General features: G+C 41.4%; 1 protein-coding gene across 15 annotated transcripts in view; it reads right to left on the bottom strand.

Annotated features, from left to right (window-relative positions):
- Positions 1 to 17,477, bottom strand: part of SH3KBP1 (SH3 domain containing kinase binding protein 1) — a 357,317-nt gene that overhangs the window by 174,602 nt on the left and 165,238 nt on the right. For all 15 annotated transcript variants that reach the window (XM_034950171.4, XM_034950169.4, XM_034950170.4 and 12 more), the window contains one exon: positions 2,863 to 2,966. In XM_034950171.4, coding sequence (XP_034806062.1) covers positions 2,863 to 2,966 — 104 coding nt within the window. The remainder of the gene's footprint in view (positions 1 to 2,862; positions 2,967 to 17,477) is intronic.

The following is a 17,477-nucleotide window of genomic DNA, read 5'->3' on the forward strand; positions in this document are numbered from 1 at the left end:
TTATACAGTGACAAGGGCCCAGTCTCTGCAATATAACAAGTAAACTGGAACAATGGGGAGTTTTTGATCGTATTTTAAAACTTTGGATTAAAAGGCCAGCCTTTACGTTTTGTTTTACGTAAATATCATAGACTATATGGTTATTTTTTCCTTTTTCCTATTTGAAGCAAGTCCAGAATGACGAACAGGATTTAGCTGGCAGCGAATAATAGAAAGGAGGCTGGTATTATAGATGATGGCAAAGGCCTATCAGCCTCTAGGCAAATCCAGTAACAGCTCTGCGAGTACTCCTCCTTCTCCTTTAAGCAATCAACGTTCAGTTTCTCTGCAGCCAATAGGCAGGCAAAAGTGGGCAATATTTCTGAGAAATGTATTAATCATTTTCCTTGTCTTGACTTGTGGTTTTTCTTAATGCATTATTACAATATTAAAAGAAAAGTCATCTTCTATGACAGAAGCATTTTCAATTCTTGTTCCCTTTCAGTCTTTGATCACAAGCATATAGATATATTTTACATGGTTTTATCCTAGTGTATGCAATTTTGTGTTCTGATTTGTTCAATTTGCAAAAAACTCTTTTTGTATTTCCATTGATTCATTTACTTATTCAGCAAGCATTTATTAAAGTGCAGATTAGGTTTCAGGCACTATTCTAGGTACCACAAATATAAAAATAGATAAAAATCAGGTCCCTGCCATTGAAAAGCTCTCAGCTTAGAATATAACAGATCATTACAATGCAAAGTATCATAACAAATACATATCTAAAAACCTCTGTGTTTACCATCTTAATGGCTTCACAACGTTCTACTTGGAAAATACAACTTAATTCTCCTTATTTTTCATTATCACAAATACTGCTGTAATTAACACGTTTCACATGTTTCTTCTTTCATTAATCAGTTTCTGTGGATAAATTCTCAGGAATGAGATCACTGAGTCAAAAAGTGTTATTCAGATATTGATAGCTTTTGACATACCTTGCCAAATAGCTTCATAATACAGACATACAAATTCACCAGTTCTTCTATGCCTTGCCAACAGCTTAACCACTAAATATTTTCTTAGGATTTTCATAAGTAAAAACCCATTCTTGTCTTAATTTGTATTTATTTAATTAACAGTCGAGTGGAACATTTTCTTGTGGTTAAGACTTTTTTCTCCGTCTGGGATCTGTGTTTATGGCAAATTTATCTATTATTTATCATTGTTATAATAGCTTCCTAATATTTTCACATACTACATATATAATAACTTCTGTCATAATTTATTGCAAATGTTTTCCTATTTATTGTTCTCTTTCCTTAGCTGGACTAGCTTCAAATCGTACCAAAATCTTAACCATTTTTCTTATTAGTCACATCTGTTTATTTTTTCTTCTGGAATTTCTTTCCATGGTTACAGCCTTAAGAAATTTGTCATTCTACCACCGAAATAAATGTTCTCTGTTGTCCATTCATTTTTTCACTCATTCAACTTTCAATAAATGTCTCCTATGTGCCCTGCTTGCCACCAGGGGTAAAAAAGGATGAATGACATGTTAATTATCCAAAATTCGGAAGTAGGTAAAAGGGGTTCCTGCATGCCCTCCCAGTGCCACACTGGGGACCCCATTAATTGCTTCTGGAGGGACATGTATCTCTGCTTGGCACACTATGTACTATTTATGAGGCTAGTTTACAACTCTGTTGCTGTGGATGTTAACTGGTGAAAACTGAGAGCACTGCAAATGATTCTTGCCAGGTAGTAACAAAAATAAATTTTGACGAGCAGAAATGCAAAGGATTTGTCCCCTAGAAAAGATAACCTCAAAGGTTACAGTTTTATTGCACTGTAGGGCACTATGTAGTTTTGCATGTAACTTAGCAATCTTAAATTTTTTTTTTTCAGTCATTATCTTTGCTCTTTCACAATTCTCTTCAGGCCAGCCTTACCATCTTACAGATCCCTTCATTAATGAGTTAAATAAAACTCTGACACATGTTCACATTAGGTTATGTATGAGAGCTAGGAAGTCTGGCTTCTAGCATCACCCCTGCCACTTCCACCCACATGACAGCTCCCTTAAAGTCATCCTCAACTTCTAGCTTCCTTTTCTATGAATTGTGGGTTTCTGTAAGGTCAGAGGGTATCAGCAAGCAATAAGCAAATGGAAAACTGTGTTTCTAGATATAGATACAACTGTTGAATCACAATGAATGATAAGGTTCTAAGCCTGAAACCCAGGATCCCCTAGGCCTGAGGGAATCTGGAGGGACATTTCACTAGCAGGAATAAGAGAATGTGGTACAGCAGGAAGAGTGAGGGTCTCCAGTCACAGGGACCAGGCTTGGCCATCAGCCCTGCGTCTTCTAGGGTCTCTTGATCCTCCTTCCTCATCCCGCACAATAAACCGTGTGGGCTGAGGAAATGGGCTAATGCTTAAAGAATCTTGTCACATCTGCCACATACTAGGTCTTCTAAGAAATGTCACTCCTTTTTTTGCCCTCTAAATCCACAGCGTCCCCCACAATGAATACTAAATCCATGCTCTAAAGATGGATCTGGGTCACTCTGGATGCCCAGAGTCTATGCTCAATTCAAGTAGAAGAGAAACTTGGTGGCACTGCGTTGGAAATTCGGAGGTATTTAGTAAGCTGTGTTAGAGACAATGCTTTCCAATGGCCCCAGGTATGAACTCAGCTGGCTTGGGGGCATTCCTCTGGGGAAAGCCATTTTCTCAGACAGGAGACTCAACTAGAGGATCCCTAACTTCAAGGCCAAACAGCCTGTGAGTCTGTAGCAAGGCGTCTTCATGGGTGGGTAAGTAGTGACTATGACAGCCCATTCGAGGCCATTGCACTGCCCGGCCAGGTCGCTTACCTCTCCTACCACCTCTATGATGTCGCCAACTTTCAGCTCAAGTTCATCGTCATTCTGGGGCAGGTAGCTGAATGCCACCTGGCACCGGCGCCTCCGTCGCTCGCCTGGATGGGAAAAGCAAAATATTTAGAGACAGCTCTTCTCCCCAAATCAGATTTTAAAGAGAGGCTTCCTAGGCATGCAGACAAATTAAGCTGACTTGTCTCAAATATGCTCTCTGGGACATGGCTTGAGGCACGGCAGCCCTGGTCTCTTAGAGAGAGGCAGTAGAAAGCAGAGCAATGCTTCTTGGTCTTTTAAAAGCTGCTGGGTCAGAAAGGCATGGATATGAGAAACCGATCCATTGGTGCAGAAGGCAAATACCCCACCCCTGAAGCACTGGAGCACAGTGTTGCCTTAAACGGTTTTCCATAGATGGGGCTTTGTATTTGCTGCTGTTGATTTTTAATGGAAGCTGATGTGATGTGGTAGAGAAAAAAGAATGGTCTGCTTCTAATGCTAGCAAGGCAGAGGGGATTTTTCTAAATGTGCAAACGAAAGATAAAGTATCCTGGCCTTTTTCTTACTAATCATCACCCTTTCAACATACGGGAACTCAAGCCTGATAAGTGAAGGCTGATTAGATTTCAGCCTGCTCTTGGTACCATTTCAAACACCCCCACAGGATTCAACAAATCTACTTCTGTCCTCTTCCCTCTGTCCCAGGGGATCCATTAACAGGATCCCCAGCTACTTACACAGAACCAAGCCAGACAAATCAAGATAAGAGCCAGGGCCACACTTCACTCAACCAGAGGACACTCAGGGTTACAACATCTCACTCACCCAGCATGTCCTATCTGGGAGACCCTGGCTTAGAGCTGGTTCAAGTACAGACACAACTGTCCACAGCATATCCACACCACAGATGTGCACTACGTGGAGAAAGAACATGTATGGGGGTGAGGGTGAGACAGACAGACAGACAGACAGACAGACAGACAGCAGTGGAGGCCCAAGCCAGGGAGGTGGATGGGAGGTAGGAAGTGAGACCGACATTGCTCAGAAGTTTGTCGTTCATGGCTGACCGCCTCACACCATTCCTTCATGCCACTGCATGGCCTAGAAAACCAAAGGGATCAATGACTTCAAAGAAACACATTTAGAAATGCTTAAATTATTTTTTAGCACTGCCTACAGGGATTCTTTTTCTTCTCTAATCTTTTCTCTGAGAAAGGAAGTCCATGCAGAGGTGATCACAGGGCACATTAAGGCCCCAATGCAGGATGACATCATATAAAGGGAAAGGTCTCTGTGCTACATCAGATGTGTGCCCTGATCAATATGTTTCAAAAGCTGGCAGCCTAGTTCTCTCTGTTCCATTTTTCTTGCCTGTACCTCACTAAGCAAGAACAGAGTTGAACAGAAGGAAGAGGGCAGAAGTTCAGAATCGATATCTTGTCTAATCACATCTTTGGTGACTCCACAAATACTCTCCACCCCTTTGTGCAAAATTACAAGCCTCTGGGTCTTAGGAACAAACACAGCATTTCCAGGGCAATTCCTAGGTGCTGATGGCACTGTCAGCAGGCTGAGTAGTGCAACCCCAAGGAGGGCTTGGCTCTCCCTAGGACAGAGGGCCCACTCCAACTTGCTTTTCCAAGGAGGAAAGTCAGGAGGAATGGGTATTCCGATGCAAAGAACGCCACCACTATACCATGGCTTCCCATACAATGGAAGGCAAATCAAGTACTCTGTACCATAAAGGATATGGATTTCTCATTCTAGCAAAGAAAGTCTAGATTACAAGGCAATCTTGGCATCCCACTCCTGACCCCTGCGACTCCACTGGCCCCATAGATGCTTCTTAAAATGAAGTTCTACTACCAATCTTTAAAGGGCTTTCATTTGCTGGATGTTATGTTAAAAGCAAACTCTGCAGACACAAATCTGAACATGAAACAAGTGAAATGACAAACGTCTGAAAACCAACACTCACAACCACAGAAGTCAAAGTCCTGACCAAAGTGACTTAAAATAACACCATCTGAAGATCTAGTGTTAGCTGAAGCCATAAAACTTACAGTTGTATGTAAGTTCATATGTTCAAAAAACCCTCTGTAAAAAGTAGCATCTAATCCAACACTGCACAAATGGCAAAGGAGAGAGTGATCTATTCTTAGAGAAAAGACTAATCCAATGGATGTAGGACCTGAAACAGAATAATCAGACTGCTCTTAAACCAAATCTCCGCATCGGACTTCCATAAAGGCCTGCCTGGTGTCAGAAGAATGATGTCTTCGCTACTTTCTCTCTGCCAGGCTAGTCCATCCTTCTTAAAAGCCTCATGACTGTTACTGTTTTGGTGGCATAAAGTCCTACAAAGCTCACTGCCAACATGCCAAAGAGTAAGCCCTACAGAGGGCACAGGGGAGGGACCCAGAGGTGGCTGGTGGTAAAGATCACGTGACCTGGCGCCAAGCACAATCATTCGCCCTCGCACTGGGATAGCTCACAAACCCTTCTGATATCCATCACCCTCTCCTCCTGCCAACCACATGAGTTAAAAAATAAAAGCCAGAATGGGCAATCATTTTGCAAATGAGGAATCCAGGACTCAATGACTTACCCCAGGTCACCAAGCTAGTAAGTGGCAGCATTTCCTTAGCCTAAGTTCATAGTTCTCTCTCTAGTGCTGGATAAACTAATTCAATTCACGTTTTGTGCCAAATTCTCTGCAATCTGTACTCAACTTCTTCCTGCAACACTGTACCACGTCACTTAGGTCTCTGCCATGGACCTCTCATTACAGAGAACACCAAACTCCTGGAATGCTGCTTTTCGAGGCCTCAACTATAGCCTGTCACTGATTTGAATTTGTTTGCCAGTACCACCTGACCTACAACCCAGTTCAAGGGTGATGCTTGAAGTTGGGAGAAATTGTATTTCAGTTGCATCCATCCATCTTAAACTTAAGGAAGTCTAAGAAAGTCATTTGTCATTTTTTTCCTCTCCTGGAATTTCACTGGTGTTTACTAGTGAGTCTTGACCTTCCTTAAAGAGGTAAGGAGATGACAATGCCACCTCATTTCAATAGCTCACATAAACTAAAGGAAAAAAACTTATGACTTGCCTATGCCTGAGGTTTGGAATTCCTTAGTTTGAGCCACCACCTTCATGTCCAAATGAACTGGGAGTGGAATTTTTACAGTAGTCCCCCCTTATCAACAGTTCCACTTTCTGCAGTTTCAGTTACCTGTGGCCACCTAAGGTCCAAAAATATTAAATGGAATATTCCAGAAATAAACAATTCATAACTTTTCAATTGCATGTCATTCTCAGTAGTGTGATGAAACCTCATGCCATCCTGCTCCATCCTGTCCGGGATGTGAATCATCCATTTGTCCAGCGTCTCCACGCTACAGATGTTCCCTGCCCCTGAGTCACTGACACTGTCTGCTCCTCACATCTAACCACAGACAGCGTTGTGACTCCATGATCCAGGATCACTCAAAACAGATGATCCTCATTCTGATAGATCATCAGAAGGTCAATAGTAGCCAAACGCTACGTCACAATGCCCACATCATTCACCTCGCTGCATTACATCATGTAGGCATTTTATCATCTCACACCATCATAAGAAGGGTAAGTACAGTACAATAAGATATTTTGAGAAAGAGAAAGAGAACACATTCCCATAACTTTTATTATAGTATATTGTTAGTGTTGTATTTTATTATTAGTGTTTTATTATTATTTATTGGTGTTAATCTCCTCCTGCGCTTAATTTATAAATTAATCTTTCTCATAGATATGTACGTATAGGGAAAGACACAGTATATATAGGACTTGGCACTATTCATGGTTTCAGGCATCCACTAGGGGTCCTGAAATGTAGCACCCACGGGTAAGGGGGAACAACTGTATTAAGTGAAATAAGGGTTCGTTGATCACAAGCACTATGATACCACAATAGCCAATCTAATGATAACTGAGACAGCACACCCTCAACTCTCTCACTAGACCCCACGGCCCCCTTCCATTTGTGACCATTTACTGTTTAATAAAATAGTAACATTTATTGAGCACCTACTATGTGCCATGGACTGCTAAGCACTTTACATATGCTACCCCATTTAATCCTCACACTGAACCTCTGGGGTAGATTACTAACCCCCTTTTTACAGACAAGAAGACCTCGGAGGCACATAGAGATCATGTATTTTACCAGAGGATTTCAAACCAGGCAACGCAACTCCAGAAGCACTATCTCCCTCCCACATCTGACTGTTCTTAAGCATTCTCAGTCCTGGGTCTTGAGATCACAGAAGGGACTAGCTGCACTAACATGGTATTTGTTTGAAAGGTGGAACCAGGAAGTGAAAAACCACAAATCAGGAGCTTTTCCTTACAGCTGCTGGGCACTTGGGCCCTACAGGCCCCAGATTTAATAAAATAAAGCTGGTTGGATGGGGAGGCAATGCAATTAATTGCCTTCTCAGAAAAGGAAACAGCAGAAACTGACTACGGTGTCATGACCCAGTCCCCAAAACAGCACACACAACTATATTTTAGAGCCTACATCCTAGGATCTTACAGCATGTGAAAACTTTACTAGGCCAATTCATTCAGTGTCCGTGAAAATAAACTAATAACAACAAATAATGTATTGGATGAAAAAAGTCTTTGGGTCAACTGAAAACTTCCAACACTTATAAAGCTTCCCACCCCACCCCCACCCCACCACCTCTTTTTTTTACATCCCCAATTCCCCATGATGGAACAAGAGTAAAGCTACAAGGGTTTAAATCATCTGATATTTTCAAAGAATCCATCAAATTAATCAATTAGATCCTTACCACATACCTGGGGAACGTGGCAGTATTCTGAAATCATATTGCAAGGTAGAAATCACTGATAAAAAGCAAAAGATGAAAATCAAAAGAAACCCCTAATTCCCAGTTTCCAGGGTTACTTCTGGCATTTTCTACAGGTATGGCCTGGGGACCACCTGCACCAGACTGTTAAAATGCAAGGCAGAACTACTGAACTCACTCTTTGGGGTTGGGGCCAGGGGCCTGCATTTAAAGCTATCTCTTGAGTAACACACAGGAAAATCTACATCTCAGCAACAAATCAGTACCACAAATAACAGGTGATTAAAAGAAAAGAAACACCTTGTGGGAACAGGTGGTCTCCCCTTGGAAGACTCTAATCTATGTCTCTTATTCTTTGCTGCATATTGAAATCGACTAGGGAGCTTTCACAAAACTACTGATGCCTTCCTAAATAGCAGCTCCAGAGGAACTAGGTCTCCATAGAAAAATGGCTTCTTCTAAGCCTACGGCAAAGAAGATACAAAGTGAGACTAAAATATCTGGTTGTGCTAAAATTCACGAAGTACTCAAACATTTAAGGGATAATTTCAAAAGGACACAGGAGTCAGCTAGACAGGGCTTCCACTGGCCAAAGTTGGGACAATACGGTATGTACTGAGGGAATTTATTACAATACATTCATTAAAAAATTCATGAGTCCATATTAATATGTTTAACAGGTAGCCAGACAGCTAGCTAAAGAAGATCAGATAGATAGTTATGGGGTGAGAAGTGAAAGCTCCTTTTTTCTCTTTTGTTAACAAAAGAACATTGACAAATACAGAAATGATAGAAATATCCAGACAATAGCCATTTTATAACCATCATAGTAATAATTGATTCTGGGAAGAATCAACGGTTGCTAAAACCACTGGGCGAAAGCTTGTTGGGGATTAAGATATTTACAAAATCTCAAAGTATCTCCCCACAGTTACAAAAGGAAAATGGTCCCCTTGGAATGAAGAGAGCTGGCAGATACAGCCTTACCCAAGTGATCCAAGTTAACATTGCTAATCATAGGACAAATTGACATCACGTGCCTCCTGATAGGCTGCACTGAGAAGGACCTATAGAATATCGTCACCTATAGAATACTTCTATAACATCACCTATAGAATACTTCTGCCACAACATTTACCTAAATCCAACCACGAGGAAACAATCATGCAAATTTAAAATGAGGAGCCGTTTACAAAAACTGATCTGGTCAGGCATGGTCGCTCAAGCCTGTAATCCCAGCACTTTGGGAGGCTGAGGCAGGAGGATCACCTGAGGCCAGGAGTTTGAGACCATCTGGCCAATGTGGTGAAACCCTGTCTCTACTAAAAATACAAAAATTAGCCAGGCATGGTGGCGCACTCCCGTAGTCTCAGCTACTCGGGAGGCTGAGGCAGGAGAAACACTTGAACCCAGGAGACTGCAGTGAGCCAAGATTGTCCCACTGCACTCCAATCTGGATAACAGAGCAAGACTCTGTCTCAAAAAAAACAAAACAAACAAACAAAAAACTCATCTGATTTTTTTCTTAAAAACTTTTTTTTTTTTGAGACAGGGTCTCACTCTGTTGCCCAGGCTGGAGTACAGTGGTGTGATCTTGGCTCACTGCAGCCTTGACCTCCCAGGCTCAAGTGATCCTCCCACCTCAGCCTCCTGGGTAGCTGGGACTACCGATGTGAGCTACCACACTGGCTAATTTTTGTATTTTTTGTAAAGATGGGGTCTCGCTATGTTGCTTAGGCTGGTCTCGAACTCCTGGGCTCAAGTGATCCTCCTGCCTCAGCCTCCCAAAGTGCTGGGATTACAAGAGTGAGTCATCACACCTAGCCAAAAAAAAAAATTCTTATTCATATATAATAGTTGTACATTTTTAGGGGGTACATGTGATATTTTGTTCCATGCATAGAACATGTAGTGAACAAGTCAGGGTATTTGAGTGTCCATCACCTTGAGCATTTATCATTTCTGTGTATTTGGAGCATTTCAATTCCTCTTTTCTAGCTATTTTGAAATATACGACACATTGTTGTCAACTATAGTCACCCTACTCTGCTACTGAATACTAGAACTTATTCTTTCAATCTAACTGTATGTTTGTATCCAGTAACCAACCTCTCTACTCTCTACCTCCACGAGATCAACCTTTTTAGCTCTTCATGTTTACCTCAGCACTATTCACAGTAGCAAAGATATGCAATCAACTTAAGTGTCCATCAACAGAAAAGTGGATAAGGAAACTGTGGTACATATACCCAATGGAATGCTACTCAGCCATAGAAAGAATGAGATCCTGTCATCTGCAACAACATGGATGCAACTGGAGATCATTATGTTAAGTGAAATAAGCCAGGCACCGAAAGACAAACATCGCACGTTCTCACTTTGTAAGATCTAAAACTCCAAACAATTGAACCCATGGACATAGAGAATAGAAGGATGGTTATCAGAAGCTGGGAAGGGTAGTGGGAGCAGGTGGGGGGTGAGATGGGGATGGTTAATGGGTACAAAAAACATAGTTAGAAAGAATGAATAAGACCTACTATTTGATAGCACCACAGGATGATATAGTCAATAACAACTTAATCATACATTTTCAAATTACTAAAAGACTATAATTGGATTGTTAGTAACACAAAGGATAAATGCTTGAGGGGATAGATAGCCCATTCTCCATGATGTGATTATTACACACTGCATGCCCGTATCAAAATATCTCATGTATCCCATAAATATATACACCTATGTACCTACAAAAATTAAAAATAAAATGTATTTAAAAAAAAGAAAATAAAATGTGGTATAGATACCTAATAGACTACTACTCAGCCATAAAAAAGAACGAGATCCTGTCTTTGGCAGCAACATGGATGTAACTGGAGGTCATTATGTTAAGTGAAATAAGCTAGGCACAGAAATATTTTTTTCTTAAGTCAATATCACAAAAGATATTTAAAAGGCTAGAGAATTATTCTAGATTTAAAAAGAGTAAAGACATATGACAACTAAATATAATGTATGATCTCTAATTGAATTCTGCGTTTTTAAAAGGCTATAAAAACATTGAGAAAACTGGGGAAATTTGAATATGAACTAATTCTAGATAATAGCATGTTAATGTTACATTTCCGGAGTTGTTAATTCTATCGCAGTTACCTAGCAGAATGTCCTCATACTTAGGAGATACATTCTGAAGTATTTAGGGATGAAGTGTCCTGATGTTTGTAATTTATTTTCAAACCGTTTAAGGAAAAAAATCAGGCCAGGCTCAGTGACTCACACCTGTAATCCCAGCACTTTGGGAGGCCAAGGCAGGAAGATCACTTGAGCCCAGGAGTTCAAGACCAGCCTGGGCAACATGGCAAAACTTCGTCTCTATAAAAAATGAAAAATTAGCTTGGCATGGCGGCATGTGCTTGTGGTCCCAGCTAGTACAGAGGCCAAGGTGGGAGGATTGTCCGAGCTTGGGGAGGTCAAGTCTGCAGTGAGCTGTGATCACACCACTGCACTCCAGCCTGGGCGACAGAGTGAGACCTTGTCTCAAAAAAAAAAAAAAAAAAAAAAAAACGCCAAAAATCCCAATGATTAAAAAAAGTAATCAAAAAGAGTATGTGTGGAGATTGGATAGAGGATAGAGATAGAAAGCAAATGTGACAAAATGCTAATAATTGGTAAATCTAGGTGGGTGTTCACTGTACTATTGTTTCAAATTTTCTGTGCATTAAAATATTTTCTGATTAAAAATTTTAAGGGGAAATAACAATGCCTGGACCCACCTCTAGAGATTCAAATGTCAATATTGGTCTGGGGTGCAGCCTGGGCATCTGGATTTTAAAAGATCCCCATGTGATTCTAATGTGCAGCCAAGGTCCAGAGACACCTAGACAGATCTGTTGCCCAAAGAAGAGCATCAGGCCAAAAACGAATGGGACTTTTCCAGGATCAGGTTATTTTAGGTCCTACATTCAGTGTCTTTTCCCACAAGGGAGAGAACTCAGACTTCTAAATATCTGACAATAGTATTTAATACATAGCACAGGTGAATGCTGCTATGCTGTGATGTTTATTTCACAGACCTTTGGAACAGTTGCAGTAAGTAGTTTCTAGCTCTGGAAATGTGTTCCTGGGTTGGGGCAGGAGAGTGGAGAAGATGGACGTCTCTGCTATGATTCATTAACAAACACTGCTAGGTGCCAGGGGCTCAGGGGGTGGGGGGAAGGCAGCAACTCCCCAGTTACTGAGCAGCATGCCAGCTTCTTTAAAGGCTGTTCTTGAGTTGGAAACTTCAATTTATGCAAGAAGCCATGTTTTCTATCTCAGGATGGAGAAAACAATACAAACTTAACTAAATGTATAGATTCACACATTTTTTACTTGGGACGTCCAGTAGATTCCGAGTACAAGGGAAGAGAAGGTAGATTTACCGATCTTGCAGAACCCCTACATCATACTCTTTACTGGAAACATTTCCACTCGTCATCCTGTTTCAACATAATGCAACTCACAGGAAGAGGAGGACACTTCAGAAGCCAATGGCACTCCAAATAAAAGGACCCTGTGGGTGTTTCTTTACAAACCCCTCTTGGCTGTACCTGGACTGTTGCAGTGGAAATGTATAATATTTAATTAACCAGCATTGTGTGGTCCCTGGAGATGAGCCTGCTTGATTTTCACAGGGATGTGTATAATCAACATCTCTGCACCGCAGAACACAGGAAATCCATTTGCCTGCTACTTCAAAGGCAGAGGGCATCTGACAAGTGGATATAGCTATGCCAGTGCTCATTTTCTCCCAAGTCTTGGCAGGATATAAGAGAAAATGTAGAACTAGTAGGGAACCATTTATTAGAGCCTTTGAGCCATGGAGGGTAGGAAGGGAGGCAGATAACATCAAAAGTCACAGAAGAAAAATCACCTTAATCTTGGAAAAGAAAGAAATGAACATTGAGTGCCTGCTACATGCCAGGAACCACGCTTGGCATGTAACTGGCCTTCCCTCATGTCCTGAGGCCAACTCTAGGAGGTTCAGCATGCTGGCCCCATCTTTATGATGAGCACAGGAAGCCTCAATAACTTGTCCAGGGTACATGGGTTAAATAAGTTGTGGTCTTCAGCCCTCTTCTTCCACCAACGCAAGATGATACCAGGAAGGCAGATTGGGAGTGAGTTTCTAGTGGACTCTGGATGCCAAGCTAAAGATGAGGACTTTATTTTGTGGGCAATAAGAAACCAGAGGAGGTTTCTGGATAGAGAAGCGTAGAACAAGATGTGATGAGGACAGGGATCCAGGGAGAAGGGCTCGGTGTCAGGGATATGCAGAATGGCAATGGGGAGGGGTCCCAGAAGCAGGAGATGGCCCAGCAGAAGAATGAAAGACACAGCTGGAAAAACACAGTGGAAAGAATTACACACCCAGAGAAGGAGAGGCCACAAAGCAGACATGGACACAGACATACGCCAAACAATTGTCAGCTGACATGCCTGTTGCCTCCTTTGGGGGCCAATGACCTTCTCTTACTTGTCCTTCATACCTGCACCTAGCTCAGTGTCTGTTTGAGTAGACACTCAATCCATTCTCGACAAATGAATGAACTAATGAATTCCACATCCTGAAAGGTGGAGGGAAAGGGAGTTAAAGCTTCAACATGGTATTAAACAGGGCAGCAAGACCCAGTCTCTACACAAAATTTAAAAATTAGCCAGGCATGGTGGCACACACCTGCAGTGCCAGTTACTTGAAAGGTTGAGGCAGGAAGACTGCTTGAGCCCAGGAGGTCAAGGCTGCAGTGAGCCATGATTGTGCCACTGCACTTCAGCCTGGGCAACAGAGTGAGACTCTGTCTCAAAACAAAAATATATATATACCAAACAAACAAAAGTCAATGCCATCTGGAATTGTTGATGCTATAGGGATGGAAAGATGGTAGACCCTGCAGTCTTGTTGGTGTGTCGAAGTTGGTCAATTAATTGACCAACTCATTCTCCATCAACTTTGTAGTCTGAAGCATCTGTAATACTAAATAATGCTAATCTATGCCTCTAACTGCTTTCCTCTTACAAACTTATGGCCCCCTGTGAATTAACTTTACTAAACCGTAGAGCAGGGCTATATATGAACAAGAAATGACGTATGTTTGATTTTATATTCGGTCCTCTTAAAAGACAGAAAACATTTGGTTTAAGTAGGCAAAGATATATGTATAAGAAGGTTCAGGGCAGCATTGTTTCTAATAGCAAATGCATATATGCACAGAGATCTACATGTGAAACCTGGATGTCTACTGGGAGGGGAAGGTATATCCAGCAGCCATTAAATATAACAAGTAGCTCTACGTGTATCAGTGTGAAAAGGTGTCCATAGTACACTAAAAGACTAAATCACGTAATATGTATACTATGATCCCAATTTTATAAATACACACACACACACACACACACACACACACACTCATAACTCTAAGCAGCATGTAGCATTTTAGTTACTCCTGATAACTCGGAACCTAGCACAGAGTATACATTCAACAAATGTTCATTAATAAATAAATGAATCCATTCAACATTCAACTAATATATGAAGGTCTAATACAATTAAATGAATGAGGGCAACAGAGTAAGAGACTGTCTCAAAAAAAGATACAAATGAATGAGAGAAAGGGGGTATATGTACACGGACACAATTGTGTAAGCACAGAAAATGGCATGGAAGGCTATACCCCAAAGTAACAGTGATACTTCAGGGGAGGCAGATTGGGGGAAGGGTAGAAACTCATTTAAATGCTTCTACAATATCAATTTGTCTTCACAAAGAGCACGTAATATACTGTAATCGCTTTTTTAAAACATCACAGTCACCTATTAAAATAATTACCTTGCATTATGAAACTTATCTTTCTGATCACACTTTGATTACATTAATAGTAAAGTGAGTTGGTGTTTTGAAAGAAATAAATATCAATTCAATCAGCAAGAAAGGTGCTTTTCATGGGGCTGAATGACAAGGGGCCTCGGACCTCCCAATGACAACTGGTTGTGGCTGGTCTACGAACACAGCAGGAGGTGTGAGCTCAGAGACAGGGCTCCACATCTGTAGCCCACATTAGTCATTATTCTGATCAGATGCTGTTACAGAACCCTGAGGAGGCCCATACTATTCCATCAGTGACCAAGCCAAGGTTATCTTCCCTGGCCAGACACCACCAGCCTACACAGCCCAGACAGCCATCTCTCACTAGGTGGAGGGGCCCTGTGGTGTCCATCTTCTGAGCTCGCCCTCACTCATGGGAACACATACATACACACACATACATACTCATTCATTCAGCCATGGGGGCCCCTTCTCTGGGTTCTCCTAACAACCATTGCTTTTCCCTAGCACTGTCCTCCTTCCATTGTGTTTTTGTTAGCTGTGAGTGTCGGTTGCTGTCTGTCTCCATCTTTTCAACCCTGACACCTCTCAGCTCTTTCACGCACATCTGTATCAACCAATTCGACTCACTCACATCTGCCTCATGATGGTTAGGGCGATGCCACTGCACCACTCTAGATCCCTATGTGGACCCCAGGTGCCATATATCTAGAAAATCCCCGATCCAGGCCCTCCTCAGCCCTATGAACTTCAGAGTCTAATGCCTGATTTAAAGAAGTCACTGAAAACTGTCTTAAATTTGGGCAATTAACATATGACCCCCCCAAATCAAGTTTCTACTTCCAACGTAATAGTCAAAGGGGCCATCCATTGAATAAACTGAGTTTCTGCAAAGAGGAGCTGTATATGTATATTTTAACATTAACACTGTCATCTGATATTTCTTTAGAAGCCACATCTGTAATTTTGGTGCCATGAGCATGAAGAACTCAACATCCTCTACCTCAACCATATCTTATAAAAATGATATGTGAATTAGCCATGTGAAAGGATGCAGGGGCTCTGATTTCACTGCTCATGGATACGTGGTCTTCACTTAAAGCATTAAAGCACATAAAAGAGAACCCTGGGGCCAGGCATGGTGGCTTACACCTGTAATCCTAGCACTTTGGGAGGCTGAGGCAGGAGAATCACTTGAGCCCAGGAGTTCAAGACCAGCTTGGGCAACATAGTGAGACCCCACCTCTAAATAATAATAATAACAATAATAATAATAATAATAGAGAACCCTGAGTTAACAATACAGAAGAGACAAACGGCCCAACTCACCCAGCATTGCAACCCCTGCGTGGCTCTCTGCCTCGGTTTTCTCACGTATAAAATTGGGATGATGGAGACAGACCTACTTTCCAAGGGGCTAACTTCCACCTGACTCTCTCCCTTTTTTCCATTTGGCTTTACATTCAGGAATCTGTTAAAAGACAGCTCTGTTAATGTTTTTTTCACCAGCCTTCCCTTCCAATCAGAGTGAGATAAAGGAATCACGTCATAACATAAAATCAGTGACATCTCTAAACGTCCCTCTGCTTTTCATCTTTCTTCAGGCTGGTCCCAGGCATTGGTTTTGGCCTTTCAGCCAACCCTCAATCCAAATAACCCAACCTCAGCAGGCCATACCAGGGACACTTCCCTAATGTGTCCCTGGCTTGACTTTCCCCAGCCCTGGCAGCTAGCTCTCCAGAGGAGAGGGAGTCTGGATTTTCAGAGGAGAAAATCCAATACGTAAAGCACACTGCTTTTCCCTGCAAGGCTAATTTTGGCAAAATGCCCAAAAGAACTCAACATATTTATAGGGTTTTGTTTGATCTACTTTTAAACGCTCCATGCAGAGTCATTCAAGTGAAATGAGAATACAGAATTTCAAAGGAAAAATTGAAGGAAGATTCTAAATATAAGTTATTTATTGAGCATAAACAAGATTTCTCCTTTCTATCCAACATACTCCCTCTAACATATCTATTTTTAAAGGCATTCTCAAACTTTGCTGCTGACAAATGAATATATCAGACACCTAACTTTTACAGTTAAAGGTAGAATGGGCAGGGAGGGGGAAAAGATGAGGGAATGAGGGGTAGGAGAGGAGAAAAAAAGACACAAACATTTGAAGAACTGTAACGAAGGTCTAGAAAATCCTAAAGACCCTCATCTGGGATACTTCTGTCTTGCCTAATCTTAGAGAATTACTGGGAGGTATGTGTGTGTGGGTTGTGGGGGTGGGAGATACACACCATAAACAAATCTAGGGTTTCCCAGTTTTTAAAATCAGTACCAAAAATGGCCACTGTGCTCGGAGATTTAGAAAGTGTCAAAGAATTCCACATGTACCCTCTCTTTTGGGGGTAGGGGGAGATCTTCATTGCAGGTAGTCATAATATTTTTAAATTTTGACTCATTTTTAATATAGTTTCCCTTCTCATCCCCATCAGAATAAAGAGGGGAGGAAGCCTAGGTATTTATGAATTTTCTTGATGCAAATGGGAGTTTATATCCCTGCAATTCATTCCTCATAATCTGAAAGGCTAAACCCCTTAAGCAGAGGTCCTTAACTGGGGTGTGTGGATAGAATTCAGGGGGTCTAAACTTACATGGAAAGAAAAATACATCTTTTACTATCTTCTGAAATTTGGCCTTTATTCTCACCGTGAATCTAAGCAACAAACCACATTGGTACTAGCAGCATCTATGAAATTTATTTATTTCCCACTACATGAATAGATATTTTCATTTCATTTCACAGTTGCAGTTATCTTGAACTATCATTTACACTCACCCCTGCTTCAAAATTATGATCACTTCCTGACCCACTGCTGGATGTTGCTATAATAAAGAATATGTCT

Source organism: Pan paniscus, chromosome X, assembly GCF_029289425.2.
Source record: "Pan paniscus chromosome X, NHGRI_mPanPan1-v2.0_pri, whole genome shotgun sequence".
Lineage (NCBI taxonomy): Eukaryota > Metazoa > Chordata > Mammalia > Primates > Hominidae > Pan > Pan paniscus.